General features: G+C 37.9%; 1 protein-coding gene across 1 annotated transcript in view; it reads right to left on the bottom strand.

The window, feature by feature from the left end:
* Window positions 1–3,305: 3,305 nt before the first annotated feature.
* Window positions 3,306–19,007, bottom strand: part of LOC117344248 — a 54,293-nt gene continuing 38,591 nt past the window's right edge. The window contains exon 4 of the mRNA XM_033906931.1: window positions 3,306–4,173. Within this exon, the coding sequence (XP_033762822.1) occupies window positions 3,641–4,173 (533 nt within the window). The 3' untranslated portion in view covers window positions 3,306–3,640. The remainder of the gene's footprint in view (window positions 4,174–19,007) is intronic.

Here is a 19,007-nt window from a genome sequence, read left to right as displayed (position 1 = left end):
CTACTGTAGCTATATGTAGTATATATGGTACTGGATTTTACACCTAAACGTCTTGTGCTATATATAGGACCATAAATGAGTTTTCGTCGTTTCATGTGAGATTGATAAAACGAATCTTAGATGTTTTTATTTTTGCGAGGCATAACTTAGAGAAACCTTCATTTTACAGGCCTTATGAAAACGGAGACAGACATTTTTGTTGTGCTATTCACAATTTATAACGTCACATTATTGTACATATTATGACGTCACAATAAATTTATGACTAGCCTAGCCAATGAAAAACACTCCAGGATAAATTACACTATATATATATATTTTTTTTTTACTGAATAGCAGGTCGTATAAATATAATATTAAAACGCCCTGTATTTTATATAACACTGAAGCGCCCTGTACTATTTATAGCATTTAAGCGCCATGTACTTTGTTTAAAACCTAAACTATATATGACACTGTTCCGCCCAGCGTAGACAATATCCTTATCATTACCGCCCAGCGTAAACAATATCCTTATCATTATCGCCCAGCGTAGACAATATCCTTATCATTACCGCCCAGCGTAAACAATATCCTTATCATTACCGCCAAGCGTAAATAATATCCTTATCATTACAGCCCAGCGTAAACAATATCCTTATCATTACCGCCCAGCGTAAACAATATCCTTAACATTACCGCCCAGCGTAAATAATATCCTTATCATTACAGCCCAGCGTAAACAATATCCTTATCATTACCGCCCAGCGTAAACAATATCCTTATCATTACCGCCCAGCGTAAACAATATCCTTATCATTACCGCCCAGCGTAGACAATATCCTTATCATTACCGCCCAGCGTAAATAATATCTTTATCATTACCGCCCAGCGTAAACAATACCCTTATCATCACCGCCCAGCGTAGACAATATCCTTATCATTACCGCCCAGCGTAAACAATATCCTTATCATTACCGCCCAGCGTAAACAATATCCTTATCATTACCGCCCAGCGTAGACAATATCCTTATCATTACCGCCCAGCGTAGACAATATCCTTATTATTACCGCCCAGCGTAGACAATATCCTTATCATTACCGCCCAGTGTAGACAATATCCTTAACATTACCGCCCAGCGTAAACAATATCCTTATCATTACCGCCCAGCGTAAACAATATTCTTATCATTACCGCCCAGCGTAGACAATATCCTTAGCATTACCGCCCAGCGTAAACAATATCCTTAGCATTACCGCCCATCGTAAACATTATCCTTATCATTACCGCCCAGCGTAGACAATATCCTTATCATTACCGCCCAGCGTAGACAATATCCTTTTCATTACCGCCCAGCGTAGACAATATCCTTAGCATTACCGCCCAGCGTAGACAATATCCTTATCATTACCGCCCAGCGTAAACAATATCCTTATCATTACCGCCCAGCGTAAACAATATCCTTAGCATTACCGCCCATCGTAAACAATATCCTTATCATTACCGCCCAGCGTAGACAATATCCTTATCATTACCGCCCAGCGTAGACAATATCCTTATCATTACCGCCCAGCGTAGACAATATCCTTAGCATTACCGCCCAGCGTAAACAATATCCTTAGCATTACCGCCCAGCGTAAACAATATCCTTAGCATTACCGCCCAGCGTAAACAATATCCTTATCATTACCGCCCAGCGTAAACAATATCCTTATCATTACCGCCCAGCGTAAACAATATCCTTATCATTACAGCCCAGCGTAGACAATATCCTTATCATTACCGCCCAGCGTAAACAATATCCTTATCATTACCATGTATAACTTCAATATCCCCCGTGTTATAAGCGTAAATGACAAGCTAACATTTGTGCTTTATAAACCATTGCAAACGACGGATGCTCGTACGCTACGCATTACATTTATGCTCCTACATATATGGGATATGTGTGTATGCCCGTGCTTAATACCCATGAAATGATGCATTAAACCTGCATACTTTCCCAATATCCCTGTTATAATTGCGCTGATCCTATATATACGGTAAAATCTGTCTATAAAAGCCCTTCAAGGGAGCACAGAAAATTGATATTTGTAGGCAGATGTCCTTAATATTGAAGCTTTTATGCAATGCATTATGTAACATTCTTGACCAAAAAAGGTGATCTTTATTAAAAATATTTTTTTTTATATATAGGTGGCCTTTATAGATAGGTTTATGATATATAAAGATGGACTTTGTACACAGACTTTTGTTAAATAGAGATGACCTTTAAAGACATTTTTTGTGTGTTATATATGGGTGGCCTTTATAGGCAGTTTTTTGTTTTATATAGGTGGTCCTTTTAGACAGTTTTTGTTTATATAGGTGGCCTTTATAGATAGGTTTATGATATATAAAGTAGGACTTTGTACATAGATTTTTGTTAAATAGAGGTGACCTTTATAGGCAGTTTTTTGTTTATATAGGTGACCTTCATAGACAAGTTTTTGATATATATTGGTGGCCTTTATAGACAGGTTTTTGTTATATATTGGTGGTCTTCATAGAGTTTTTGTTTATATAGGTGGCCTTTGTAGACAGGTTTTTGATATATACAGGTAACCTATATAGACAGGTCTTGTTTGTTTTGTAGAGGTGGTCTTTGTAGACAGGTTTTTGATATATACAGGTGACCTATATAGACAGGTCTTGTTTGTTTATATAGGTGGTCTTTGTAGACAGGTTTTTGTTAAAAAGAGGTGGTCTTTATAGACAGGTTTTTGACATATATAAGTGACCTATGTAGACAGGTCTTGTTTGTTTTGTATAGGTGGTCTTTGTAGACAGGTTTTTGATATATACAGGTAACCTATATAGACAGGTCTTGTTTGTTTTGTATAGGTGGCCTTTATAGACAGGTTTTTGATATATACAGGTAACCTATATAGACAGGTCTTGTTTGTTTTGTATAGGTGGTCTTTGTAGACAGGTCTTGTTTGTTTTGTATAGGTGGTCTTTGTAGACATCTGGTTTTTTGGGGGTTTTTTATGGTGCGTGTAATACAGCGACGCTTCTTTGCTTATTTGCCCAATATTATTGATTTAAATAACGTATCTGCTATTATATGATTAACCTTTGCATCTATCCTTGATTGTTTCTGGGTGTTCATAAACTGATAAAATTCATCAGGCTTTCTTCTTCCAATTTGATTAGCTCCTAGAGTGCTTTCCATTCATAAAATCAACCGAAGTTCACATAATCAACATTTGACATAATAGAGACGGGAAAGCTACACATTTTCCTACATGTACAGTTTTTTTTTTCTTTTGTACTATGCATCAAATGTTGGTCATGAGTTACACGACTATTTATTTTCATTACGTTTCAACTTACCCGGGTTAGCTAAGGTAACATACGAAATTAATATGTGACCTTAGCATTGCATATGAACAGTGCACAACGATTCCCAGTACAAATGGCGCTGTAAATACAGTAACAGTACCTTAACATTAACGCACGCGCATCCGTTATCTTTGACGTCATAATGGAATATTTACCAACCGGTAGTTATATAGATATAACTGCCACACACTTACATAACGTGTCTTTACGACTCCGACATATCGCAGTTGTAAAGATACTTTAAACGTTTCCTCTTGGACTCAAGCAGTTAATATATTACCCTCCTCTGGCCGATACAGTATGTTTGTATCTTGTGCTTATAACGAGGAATGGTGGAATCCGTTCACGTTTACGAGACCTCCTGTTCAGTCTGCGCATCTTAGCGGCTCGCCGTTTTTGATGCGATCGCTTCCTCTCTTTCGGCAAAATCCTTTTGTGTGATTTTCTTTTGAGATTTTTGTGTTTTTTAAACAAAACTGGACGTACGACTTTTCCACATTTCCTACATCTGATTCTAAGCCTTAGTCGTCGTCTATTGGAGTCTAAAAGTGACTGGATAAACGTGACCGGCAGACTCACTTTCTGCCATCTTGTCTTCTTGACACGTGTGATTAAGCTAGTCAACACCTCGTGACCCGTATCATTATCGTCTATTCGCAATACATCCAAGAAAATCTTTTTTCCTCGATTGTTCTTCCGCTTGCGCTTGCGCATTAATATCCACAAATGCGCACTCAGTGCTTCAAGAGGACCTGGATTGTTGGTGACGTCGATAGTGAATGATAGTACATCTCTTTCGGACACATTTCCTGCAAGATACAAAAGAAACAAATATTTCATGACAGTAAATCTCTTTCAGGATATACCTTAAGAAGAAGAAGAAGAAGAAGAAGAAGAAGAAGAAGAAGAAGAAGAAGTAAAGATAGTACATCTGATGCGAATAAATTTCCTGTAAGATACAACATAAATACATATCAAATAAAAGTACATATGTGATATGTTTCGGACACATTTCCTTTAAGATCAACAAATAATGAGAGTATATCTGTTTCGGACATTTTTCTGTAAGTTACCATACAAAATAAATCAGTAAGTAATAATACAACCTCATCTCCTGTTAAAAAAAACAAGCAAATAGTTAAAAAAAATAGTCTGCCTCTTTGAGCACATTTTCTGTAACATACAAGCACGCAATAGATTATCTATTTCGAACACCTTTCCTTTAACATACAAACACAAATACTACGCGATAGGCAATTTCTTTCGAACACTCTTCCTTTAAAAATCTAAATATGTAACATATGAGTTCACATTCACATAATTTTCTTGATAATCTCGCTGTTTCAGAGTTAACAAGAGAGTTGTATAAAGTAGTGTTAACCAACTTCTACTAATCCTACAGTCAGCCAAAGATTTGTTGATGACATCACTGTATCCGATCTTATGAATGAAGTAAACGATTAGTCCCAGTATTTTTATTTTGGTCTAGTCGAGATACATGTAGTGGCACTAATTCGCACCAACACCCTATCGATTATTTCATCAACAAATCATTTGATATGTAAACTGGGTTTTTTTTACAACCATTGCGAAACAAGTTATATCAACGCTTGTGCCCGGATGAAGCACGCGAGGGGTCTTACTATTGGAGGAAACCGGAGTACCCGAGGAAACCCATATGGTCAGGCGGTGACCCCATACGATTTCACATCCGATCGGGGGATTGAACCCCGGCCGCCTTGCTGAAAGGCAAGTGTGTTACCAATGTGCCTACCGACCACCCAACCATTTGATTAGAAGTATGATAGCCGACAACTATTATGCGAAAATGTATATACTGTAAACGTGGTAATTTTTGCGGGGTTTAATTTCGAGATTTCGATAGGTAAACTATAAGATAATATGCGTGGTGATGTTTCATGGTTTAATAGCCTTCGCTTATTTAGCGCGAATTTCTCCGTGCCGTGAACAGCAATTTTGAGGCGAGGTGTCGTTGAAGTAGCTGGTAAATACCTTTACTTCACAACATACGGGAGGACCGTCGCATGCCATCTAAAGCAATAAGGGTAAAGTGGTAAGGGTAAGAACACATCCACGACCGGTCCGTGTCTCAGCTTCACAAGAAACACCCCTCCCCTCTGTAATACATAGTGTTGTGAGACATGTGTTTTCACCAGTAGCACTGCGTGTTATAGGAACATAATGTCATTTGCTAATACATCAGTTGATTTATGAGTAGACTATTACGTTATACCCTAGTACGAAGTTGTTTATTTGGATACCGGAAACGAAAAGATCAACTTGCAACCATCGTGTCCGCAAATAATCAAGTTTTGTAACCCGACCCTTGTTAGGAAAAAGAATAAGTAGATACAGACAGATCGTCAAGGGCAATTAACTTTGGAATCAAATAGTAATCACCCATTGCCCGACGTAAGAAACAATTAATAAAACGAATTACATTTTTTGTTTAACGTCCTATTAACAGCTATGCATATTTAAAGATGGCCTCCACTGTGTGCGAATGCATGCGTGTGGTGAATGTGTGTGATTTGGGGGAATGCGGTATGTTCTTGTTTGTCTCCGTGTGATAGCGCGGAACTGATGCCGACTTTATAGTGCTACCTCACTGGAACATACTGCCGAAGACACCCAGCAGGACATCAGCTGATCACATTATACGGACAACAGGGAGAACCAGTCGTCCCACTCCAAAAGATGCTGAGCGTTAAGCCGGAGAAGTATGCAGGAAAAAACTAGGCAGAATGTTTTATTTGGTGGTAATGTGTCCATAATGAGGTGTTGTATGTCTGTCTTTGGCTTATATGATATGTCTCGACCGAGTCGCCTATCTCATGTCTTTTTACAGCTGTACATTAATGACGTGTATGCATATAAAGTAGTTTCTTAAAGGGTTTTATCTAGGATATCGTTCCCCATTTCCATGTGTGGTAAGTTTCATTGAAACAAATGGCTTAAAACAACGTTATCATTCTTTCTCCAAGGACATCGGTGCACCTCGTTTATTAAGCATGCGTGATTTATAAGGCCAGTATTTAGGGTGAATGACTTGCGTTTCCTGTCGACAATGCATTATTACGTCAACAGTCTGACACGTTTAATGAGGATGTATAATTGTGTAAATGATCACGTGTTGTTACGATAATTCCTTAAGAAATTATTTTTGGTGTTTTATCTTAAAAATATAACCGATAAATGTTTAACGCTTATCGGCATTCCCAGTTCAAAAATGCAAGAACCGATGAGTTGAATGCCACAATATCTCGTGATCGCTTCCGCGTGACACCTCCTTACTTTTATTGCAACAGAGTGCCATCATATCAAAATGCAAGTAAAAGTGCCAACGTTGTCGTCTGCCCGATATTAAATGGGAAAACACTACGTGATATGTTTGAGGTAAGGTGTCAATGTTTTCGGAATTCCAATGTTATATAATAGTGACACTGATTAAGAAAATAAACTCATATTTCAGCCAAGCCTTAAATTCCTAAGGCCATTGTATTTTCCATGCTGGATTTCCATACACCCTTAGTTTGTTTGCTGTTTTACGTCCCCTGTAACACAATAAGGTCATTGAAAGACAGACCATGGTTTCTCCCGACATATCCTAGCAGGACAAAATAGTTGTAGGACGCTTTTTTGCCCCTTTATCTGTATATAATTATGATATCTATAACAGCAGCTCTGTTACTTTTCTATATTTAATATACAGTACAAAGAGGCTCTAATTTACAACTTATATAGATATGGCCTGATAAAGACGCTGACTATATGGCTGCAGATATAAAAATGTCTTGATTATTATTATATAAGAGTTCAGATGACCCGGTCGTAAGTAGACGCCGTCGCCAACTGCTCAGCAATAAGTTCGTTAAGATGCCGCGGACCGCTATCCACACTCAAACAATACACGTATTCACATGTTTACCGGAAATGAAACAAACGATAATCTTTCAAATGAAAAGAAAATTAAAAATGAGTAAAGCGCTTGTAATATAAGCCAGAGGATATGCATAATTAGCAGTAATTGCAAAATGCGCTGCTTTAGAAAACAGACTGATGGAAAGTTTGACTTTAATTGGTTGGCATTGCAATTAATTTAAGTTAAGAAGAAAATCAAAACATGTCTACAGAGGATGACACCACTTAACATCCATGTGATGTGGTCTCCTCGACTACAGATAATTATAAGCTCGGCTATTTTCAGTATATAGGTATATATATATATATATGAAACTATCAAGGAGCTATCAACAAGTACATCACGTACACAATCATTTTTGCATGGCAATGCCACGATATAAATTTTTACTGAAATTTCAAAATTAAAAATGTCTGTAATGAGTGTCCAAGAATATAAATACTGAACAGCCTTGTAATTTTCTAATTAAGCTCGTTCGTTTGTTCATAATTCCATTTTTCCCTTTATAAACTAAATTCAGTATCTACTTATTACATCGACCGTCTGGGGTGTTTGTACAAGTGTAATAGTTGTTTACTCTTGGGTTAAGTCGAAAAATCTCATCTCATGATACAATACCGATTTACGTTGATCGTTGTCCGAAATGACCTGACTTTTCTAGATACACTCTACTTATTGACGTTGACCATAGTCCGAAATGACCTGTCACCACTTGATACACTCTACCGACTTACCCTATTCGTGGTTTGAATTCGGATTGGAGGTTGCAGACAGTGCATATTAACCTGCTTGTCACGATTTAATTGATTTCAGAATATATACATGTATCACTGTTCTTTTGAAATGCAATATTGAAAAATATGTCTATTGAAAAATTATAAAATCTAAGGAATTGTTGGTCTTTTGCACATTCCATCCAGATTTTGACATTTTTTTCGATCACTGACGTGTCCTAGAATGACGAAATAGCCGTATTATGTCCCTAACATCACGGACGTGTCCTAGAAGGACGAAATAGCTTTATGGTGTCCCTAACATCACTGACGTGGCCTAGAAGGACGAAAAAGCTGTATGGTGTCCCTAACATCACTGACGTGTCCTAGAAGGACGAAATAGCTTTATGGTGTCCCTAACATCACTGACGTGGCCTAGAAGGACGAAATAGCTTTATGGTGTCCCTAACATCACTGACGTGTCCTAGAAGGACGAAATAGCTGTATGGTGTCCCTAACATCACTGACGTGTCCTTGAAGGACGAAATAGCCGTATGATGTCCCTAACATCACTGACGTGTCCTAGAAGGACGAAAAAGTTTTATGGTGTCCCTAAAACACTGACGTGACCTAGAAGGACGAAAAAGATGTATGGTGTCCCTAAAACACTGACGTGTCCTAGAAGGACGAAATAGCTGTATGGCGATAATTACTTATGTGTCTTTTACATTTTGTTTGATTTATTTTTGTTTAACGTCCTATTAACACTCAGGGTCATTTAAGTACATATCTGGTTTTGGGGTTGGAGGAAAGCCGGAGTACCCAGGAGAAAAACCACCGGCCTACGGTCAGTACCTGGCAACTGTTCCAGTCGGGTTTCGAACTCGCAACTCCAGAAGACAGCTACACATATTACTGGGATATTACTCTGTAGAGTTTATTTTTAATTTCAACATTTAAAATATCATCGTAAATTTCATGAATTATCATCATATGCCCGTAGTTCCATACCAGAAGGCGCCGCGCAAACTTTCAAGTAAGTTTTTTGAGAAAATACAATTAACCTCCTTTTGTTTACCTTTACCGGAAATGACTTTCCGCTAAACGTAAACAAATAAATAAATATTAAATTTCAAATAAATGACTACGTGTATTTAAAAATAAGAGCTTATAATGAATGAACATGTTATAAAAGCCAGAGGGTGTATACAATTAACATTAACGGCAAAATGGTCTATTTTAGGAAGGACGCTAATGGACAGTTTGACTTTAATTGGTAATGCGATTAATGTTCAGGTTTAAAGGGAAAAAAGTATGTTGACAAATGACGATACCACTTGTATATGTGTAATATGTATAATGTTCTCCTCAATCAGAGATGCACATCGGATATGTCACTTTTAATGAACAGAAATTCTGTATATATAACTGTTAAAACAGGCATGTGTACGAACAGGTCAGGGTTACTAGTATAGAGAAATATTTAAAAAATAAATGATCCTGCCGGATTTGATGATTCGAATAGCACTCCAGACGGGAAACACGAGGCAATATGGAACTTATGATGCAATATCTTCTTGAACTCTTTACTGCAGTAGCTTAGCTTAATTTCGCGGTTGTCTCATTCGGAACTAGCACGCGGGTATTAGATTTCACATTGACTAATTGACAGTCTGCAGTAATCAGGCGAACACGTATGTATAATATACGGAACAGATGGGAACACATATTCGCTGAGCATTTATTTTCGTGTTATATTCAAAGACTGCCAATATAGCGAAATGAGAGCCCGCGAATATTATCAAATGTACAGTATATATAAATTGATTTATATTGTGATCATGACAGTCATTGTCATTTTAGTAAGGCTATATCTGATTCCTTTTTGGATTGTTTTATCGTTACCACTAATGACTGAATGACTGAAATAAATGTTATAATAAATTACATCAACTAGGCTGTAATTTCATCTGTCGAGTTCGGGGACCACCATTGAGAAGGAGAATTATGCGTCTACCTAAACTAACGAATACATTTAATTGAAAGGAGCAGGGATATTATTTAATATTTAATTTAATTTCATAAACAATATAATTGATTAACACAAGGATCACAATTACAAGTTAAAACACTTAGATATATATAATTATATATGTAATGATCAATTCCATAACCATAATTCTATAGATATGGACATAGAGGCATATGTTTTGCCTACGTCTATCATTTACATATCTTATTACAAATTTCACAATTGCTATTTTATATCGTAAACTTTTGTTATCATATCAGGATTTTTTATGAAACTACCTATATATCACACCTACTGATGATCAATGACCCAATACAGTATTTAAAGAGACACACGCAAGTACATAAATACTAAGTCCAAATGTTTCCGCTAGGGCCTATTGTATTCCGATGAGCGGTATCAAGGTCGACGATCTTAAGGTCATTTGCCGCTACCCCGATTCTTAATTGGAGGACGTGATATTTATAGGATTTGATTCATATGGCAGGTGAACTCAACGGAAGATGAAAGGGTCCTTCTCTGCCCAGACTTCTTCCTTGTCGGGGTATTATTTTTTATTGACTAATATTTTGTCATACTTGTATAGTTTTTAGCTCCAACCACGGTCAATATACGCTATCTATGTGTCTTTGTGCATTCGTGTGTCACGTGTCCGTCAACTATTTCCATCTTGTGTATAAGTAGCAGGATTTGTTAGCTGGATTTATCGCCCAGGGGTATTTTGAGGCGGGGTTTCCTTGTAGTAGTTGGTGACTACCTCACTGTACAACATACGGGAGCCTCATCGCATGCCATCTATAGCAATTACGTTAGAGTGTCTTGTCCACGGATACAACAAAACCACGACACCACACACTATCCGTTTCTCAGCTTCCCAAGAAACACAGACCTTGGATCTTTTACCAGAGTTACAAAGTACGCGGTCGTCTGTCTAACCGACTGAGCTATCGCGGCCCCTGTATAAGTACCAGGAAGCGACATATTCGCTACCATGGCTATATAGTTGTATTGCTATTGCTGTGATCCCCGAAACTTAGAAACTTGACTTAGAATCAGAATACTACATTACAAAAAACACATTTGTTTCCTTACTAGTTCTCAATTCTTCTTTTAAGAGTCCCAAATATGATGGTGCACGAACATCATTTTTTTTTGTATTTCAAGGCAGAGGACGGAATGTAGTTGAATACATACGGCTGTGCTAGTAAAAAGACGATATAAAATATGTTTATAGAAAACTTTATGGCGATTTAAAATTGTATGTTTTAGTCTGTTTCTTTTTTCGGTTAATGAGTTTATAAATGTCTGCAAAATGTAAAAATTATAGAGTAGGACGAGGAACGCAGTGTCAAGGAAAGGAATAAGTAACTACCATCAAAATATAGTGTAAAGTCACCTATTACCCTCCCCGGGACAGATGAGGCTAAGAAAGGGGAAAATCACTGGATACAGGAAAAATGTAATCTTTTAAAATATAAAAAAGTAATTTGCATTAGTAAAAGATTTTACGGTAAACAAGAAACGGCGTCAACACAAATGACTTTCACAAGGAGGGCGAGCTAATTTAGGGAATCCTTTTTGTACCCTCTTAAATGTGTAAAATGGTGATGCATTGTGTACTTAATGAGTACCCCGCGCTAATGGCATGCGCTGTTAGGGATATAATGCAGACATTTAATCGCCCGTGTCAGCTATGACGTCATTATGACAATGAGAGTGCAGACAAGGGTCACGCAAGATGAGCAAAATTGAATTCCGGCACAAAGGCCTGTCCGTTACCAATGTGCCTACCTGTCGATGCGGATAACGTCAAACTTTACAGGCGTGGACGCCTGAAGATTAACCTTTGAACTAGATTGTTATGCATACCAATTCTTGTATGGAAGAAATTTAAATGTGCCGGATTACTGTATGTATAATAGTGTTATATTTCGCGACATCCATTTTCAGGGTGGTTTAATTTGATGTAAACAAGTTAGCCCCAACATCAGTTTTATAATATACACTTCTGAGGGAAGTCAGCGTGGAGAACTCCAAAGTTACCTGGGTATGAGAACCGCTTCTGTCGGCTTCATCCTTAGACTAGAAGTAGATAGTATTTATTAAAGGTAACATACTCAATATTGGTTTCTTTTTTGTCGTATTAATAATACCAATGAAACATTTATCTTTTAATGACAATGTTAATGATACATAGATCCTGTTCGTAAAGAATATTATGATACCAGTCGCAACAAAAAACCCTACTCTTTCATCGCATTGGTTTATATATATATATAATGGTAATTAATTTACTATTGTGTTAAATTAACGACTTAGGCGAAGACAAAATGGACAGAGGCCGGGATCATGAAAATCATTGCATTTCTGGTCGACAATACAAAAATGTTTCTTGGCTGAACTTGGTGACATGGTTTTCAAACTGGTTGGCATACAAGTGAGAGCAAACTGTGACACGCTTTCGACGTACGTTTTCATACGAGACTGATTACATTGCAGAGCTTATGAGGACAGATACCGCAAACATCGCAATTCCATAGATTATTGTCTTTAATGGAAACAAATTCATTTGTCATATAAATATACTTTAAATTACTTAAAATCAATACAAAGTTTTTTTGGCATTTTTTTACTGATACCGTTATGGACTGATAACCGTTATGGACTGATACCGTTATGGACTGATAACCGTTATGGACTGATAACCGTTATGGACTGATACCGTTATGGACTGATACCGTTATTGACTGATACCGTTATGGACTGATACCGTTACGGACTGCTACCGTTATGGACTGATAACCGTTATGGACTGATACCGTTATGGACTGATATCGTTATGGACTGATAACCGTTATGGACTGATACCGTTATGGACTGATACCGTTATGTGCTGATACTGTTATGGACGGATACCGTTATGGACTGATAACCGTTATGGACTGATAACCGTTATGGACTGATAACCGTTATGGACTGATACCGTTATGGAGTGATACCGTTATTGACTGATACCGTTATGGACTGATCACCGTTATGGACTGATACCGTTATGGACTGATAACCGTTATGGACTGATACCGTTATGGACTGATACCGTTATTGACTGATACCGTTATGGACTGATCACCGTTATGGACTGATACCGTTATGGACTGATCACCGTTATGGACTGATCACCGTTATGGACTGATACCGTTATGGACTGATACCGTTATTGACTGATACCGTTATGGACTGATCACCGTTATGAACTGATACCGTTATGGACTGATAACCGTTATGGACTGATACCGTTATGGACTGATACCGTTATGGACTGATACCGTTATGGACTGATAACCGTTATGGACTGATACCGTTATGGACTGAGAACCGTTATGGACTGATACCGTTATGGACTGATACCGTTATGGACTGATACCGTTACGGACTGATAACATATATTTTGAAGCCAATGACAATGTTTATCACAAAGGGGATTAAATTAAATATTAATGTTACCTATGATGGATTTTCAGTCTCTTATTCGTAGCATGTTAGACAGCAAATGAATACAATTTACATGTCAATATAGCAGTTAGTGACATCAGGTTCCCTACCATTTCTGGAACATGTACTTTCCATTTCACAATTTAAAGTTTTTGTATAACCTTCAAAGTATTTAGTTTGCGATTTTTTTTGTAAATGATATCCGCATTCAAATTAACATCTGGACAAGATATACGTAGACATAAGCCAGTATGAGAGGAGTGCATTGTCACAAATCGTCACCATGTTATTACGCAATACAATCGACGCAGCAATCGCCGTCAATGGCTTTAAATAGCCAAATTAAATGTAATCGAGAATTTGTTTGACACGTTTTTATCGACGAATCAAACTAAATCTAAAACGGGTTGTCAGTATATTTTGTGAAAATAAAACAATGTAATTGTTATGCTATTTCCATTGTTTTAAAGCCTACTAGACTTATTGTGTAGACTGTTCTAACTACCGTCACGATAAGCACCTCTTCATGTGAAATTGACCAATTTTTATGTCACATTTTGATAAAAATGTTTTTGCGCATACGACAAACTTTTAGGTAATATATTTTCAAGGCTTTACCAAATAAACTCTTTAAAAATTTGCGTCATACATATTTCCTGCCGAAGTCGGGGAAAAATTGAATAGATGCGCCTGTCAGTTTCGGGTGAATATTGTGTAAAACTCTGACTACTTTAACTTGACATAATAATACTGCTTGATGGAAAGCTCTGCTGGCGGACTTTAAGCCTCTGGTGGTCGCCGCTACATGCTACTCAGCATGTCATGGCTGAGTTATAAAATTACATATTTTCAAATTTTACAAATTGATTTAATCAACAGGATTGGTTTGGTTTGGCTATACACCGTTAAAATCTATGTTCAATTAAGGAACGACACCCACTGTGTGTGAGCTACACACATGTGGCTAATGTGTCTGTAGTTTGGAAGGCTGTGGTCTGTTCTCATTTGCTTCCTTGTTATAGCGCGAAACTGATGCCGACTTTATAGTGTTATCCCAATGAAACATACTGTCAAAGGCTGTCAGCAGGACACCACACCCGGTCACATTATACTGACAAAAGTCAAACCAGTCGTCTGGATCCCATGAATATGAGTAACAACTAACATTCCGGAGGGAATGATTGGCTAGTGTTGTGTGGATTGATGTATATAACTGAAGCTAGATTTTCTAACTTTTCTTCTAGGTTTCTACATTTTTGGTACCTCAGCCTTACTGACAATCTAAGAACAACATAAATTCCAACAACCGATTAAAATTCACAAAACCATATTCCAAGTCGAAATAATAATTGGGTTAAGCAAAGCAAAGGTGCATAAGATCACTTATTCGAAGTTGAAATAATTATAAGGGGTTAAGCAGAAGAACCAAGGGGGTGAAATCTCACTTATTCGAAGTCGAAATAGTTTAGAAAAAAGTGGACTGAATAAAGCAGAAAAAAAAACAACCGAGTTACTATCAACAATCAACACTATAATATTATAAAAAAGGTAAGCTGTAGCGTGCTCAATTCTCTCCGCGTTTTCTGTGTGTATATACGGATTGAAAGAAATAGGTCGACCCAGGTGCCGCCCACACCACCCCGTAACGTTTGTACCAGGTACGGTTCTCTCTAAAACTACGCCGACCTAGAGGGCATAAAGGAATGACATTATCTAAAGACTGTATAAAAGTTAATATATTTTGAAGAGAAATGAATTTCTATTTTAAACCTGCGTGGTAATCTTTAATAATCATCAACCATTCAGGCATAGTTATTCATAACAAACAATCTGATAACACTTTAGCAATTACTATTTCAAAAGTGGTACAGTGTTCATTTAATTAATTTGCATCGTCAACATAATTGGTTTCAACAATATTTAGTCGACGAATCACGATATGAATGGTGGGTGAAAAATCAGTTGCCTGAGCAAGCTAATTAAGGTGCAGTTAATATTAATGTCTAATACGGACTTAAGGTTGTATGTACCATTTTTACGTATTTCCCAATGTTTGAAAACGTTTTATAAAAGTAAGGTCTAGGATTTGGTGTCATTTACAAGATATGTTGATGCAAGAACTTGCCCATTATGAAATTGAATGTTTGCACAGCGTCAAGCTAGATACAATCCACGAGAAAGGTACACAGATTTGTCAGACATCACATATATTATATATACAATACATAAGTATATAGGAACGCAACAATATGGTAATAGAGTTTCGACTCTGACGGTACCACCAAGACCATCAATTTATTACGTCACAATGGTGCTGTTACACGTGTGTTTTATGACAATTTTAAAGTGGCAATGTTACACAGCTGAATAAGTCAGTGACGTACACGTATTATTAGTTATATTTATACCTGATCCTTTAAAAACATTATCAGAAAGTCAGTTGTGTAAATGAAATTTGATATAACAATATTACATTAAAGACATTACACGAGTGTGAGTGAACGAACGCACGCACGCGCGCGCGCGTGTGTCTGTGTTCAGCTTGTGTCAGCAGAGACTGTCTTTAGATGGCATATAGGAACATCGAAACTGTTCCTTCATGACTCAACTTACAATGTACTCTCTATAACCGGTAGAGGCTCAGCGCGATGAGCAAAATCCCACGCAATTGCCTCCAATCTCAGTTGTTCACGTACCATAATCATCATACGTTTGAACTGTAATTTGCATTTCGTAGCATTGATAATTGGTAAACGGGTCATATCGACTTATATTCTCAACTTATATCAGCGCGACTGGAAGAACGCGAAAGATCTTACGAGCGGAGACTGTAGTACCGTGTGAAAACCTAGTTAGTCGGGCAAGTTAACCCGATACAGTCTACCATTTCATGCTCGTGTAGGAATGGGACCCCGGTCGCGTGGGTAATGCCCCCATCACACTAAGACAAAGACCACGAAGACCGCACTGCGTCCTTAAAATTTCGAGAAACGCAGCGGGGTCGTGGCAAAAATGGAGAATTTTGCAGTTGTCACGTTCATATTACGCCCTCATTACGTCCTTGCTGGGTTCTTACTACGTCCTACACGTTTCCACTAAGACCTTATCTCGCGCATGTTCGCGCGTGCACCACGCTCTGTGTGTTCTTAATACGCTCTTACTACGTCCAAAAAGATCTTTCTACGCGTGCATTACGTAATTATTACGTTCTCTCTGCGTTTGCCCGTTCCCTATAAATACAACTTGACTTGTTTCTTTTTTCCATTCCCCTGCAATATTCACAATATGCCGCCGAGAAAAAAGCCTAGGTTGTCTTTTATTCCTTCTTCGCCTTCTTCGCAGCATCAAAAGTGCGGCCTGTGCATCAATAAAAACCTGTTGTCCTTGAATCAGAGCAAGATGCATAAGAAGTTCTTGATAACTTGTAACCATCTTCTTTTGTAGTTTGAACGAAAGTGATAATGAATTAAACTTGAAATGAGTATTTATACAGCCGATCCTCTGGACGTGGTTTTGACGTGGTGGTAACCTGTGACAGACGTGTCGTAAACTTAATGAGCACCGTAAGAACGTACTGGAAACCTAACGTGGTCATCAACAACGTGGTATTGGCGTACCTTGGTCATTGTACAAGCGTAGAGAGGTCGCAATAAGAACTACATTGACGTAGCAAGAACGCACTGACAACGCAATGAGAACGTAATACAATCCTTTCCATCAGCGCTACGCTTCCACTGCGTCAATGAAGTTCTCATTGGGTTTTGGTTACGTCATTACCACGTCAATACCGCTGGTACTGCGTCCCTGTTACGTTCTTACTACGTCCCGATTGGACCACGTCCTCGCTACGCTTTTTTTTAACATGCTCAAAGTTTGTTCACGTCCTCCAGGTCCATGAAGACCATAACACGTCCTTATCGGTCTCTATTGAGTCTTTACTACGTTGTACAAGTTCTTTCTGCGTTCGCATTGCGTTCTTCAATTTTTTCCAGGACGTGGTTGGACGTAGTGGGAACGTGACCTAGTGTGATGGGGGTATAAAAGGCGAAAGGTGAAATACAGTCTTACCATTGTCCAGATACCCATCTTGACTAGTACTAGTTTATACTTAGATCAGTGACATTATACGTGTACGTTGGCCGACAACATGTTATGCAATATCTTCATCCCTCATATACCTTATTGGACTCTTCCATGCGTTGCATTGTCTGCCTGTATACCCACAGGGGCTTGGCACGATTTTCCAAATGATAGTCTATATATATATGTATATAGTATCAAGGGTAGTAACTTCAAAGAGGGGAAAGACCAACGTATTTAAAAAAAAAATAATTTGTCGTATTCTGCGGGTCAAAAATCTTAGTGACACATACATTACCTTAAAGAGAAATGTTTTATCTTTCCAATGAGTGTTCGATGAACAAAATTAGCCAAGTATTATCCAAGTTATGACCTAGGCGAATTCGGAAATAGATGCTGAAATGGCTAGGTCGGAATCTCCCTGTCCGGTTGAATAGTCGCCTCGCCTCTAATGGGTACCTCAATAACCATTCAGAAATCGAAAAATCGACGCTTGCAGCGGTATACAGTAACCATAACTATGTCAATATAGGATGTCGGTTGGTTATGTTATCCGTCATGTGCCGTAGCCAATTCCATATTACATCACCGAGCTTACCGTCTTCAAAAAGAACTGCCATCTTTCCCTTCATTCGGAACGCTTCTTGGCTGTACGACCACTGTGACGACATAAACAAAGTCACGAAAGGTTAGGGAAAGATGGCCGTTCTTTTTGAAGACGGTAAGCTCGGTGATGTAATATGGAATTGGCTACGGCACATGACGGATAACATAACCAACCGACATCCTATATTGACATAGTTATGGTTACTGTATACCGCTGCAAGCGTCGATTTTTCGATTTCTGAATGGTTATTGAGGTACCCATTAGAGGCGAGGCGACTATTCAACCGGACAGGGAGATTCCGACCTAGCCATTTCAGCATCTATTTCCGAATTCGTCAGGTCATAACTTGGATAATACTTGGCCAATTTTGTTCATCGAACACTCATTGGAAAGATAAAACATTTCTCTTTAAGGTAATGTATGTGTCACTAAGATTTTTGACCCGCAGAATACGACAAATTATTTTTTTTTTAAAATACGTTCGTCTTCCCCCTCTTTGTAGTTACTACCCTTGATACTATATACATATATATATAGACTATCATTTGGAAAATCGTGCCAAGCCCCTGTGTGTATACCGACCCATTCTTCCCTAGATTGGACTAGATGATGCAATGAAACAATTACATGACAATAATTAAGACAAGAAATAAAATGAAATGAATTGCATTTAGTTCAAAAACAACTCGAATTCGAATCATAGCCTTAATATTTGCGTAAATATGTCTTATAGTGAAAGACCATTCCACATTTCCCATTGACCCACCACATGAACA

This window comes from Pecten maximus, chromosome 15, assembly GCF_902652985.1.
Source record: "Pecten maximus chromosome 15, xPecMax1.1, whole genome shotgun sequence".
NCBI classification, from domain to species: Eukaryota; Metazoa; Mollusca; class Bivalvia; order Pectinida; family Pectinidae; genus Pecten; species Pecten maximus.
Note: the sequence above shows the minus strand (reverse complement) of the source record. Positions and strands in the feature narration are given on the sequence as shown.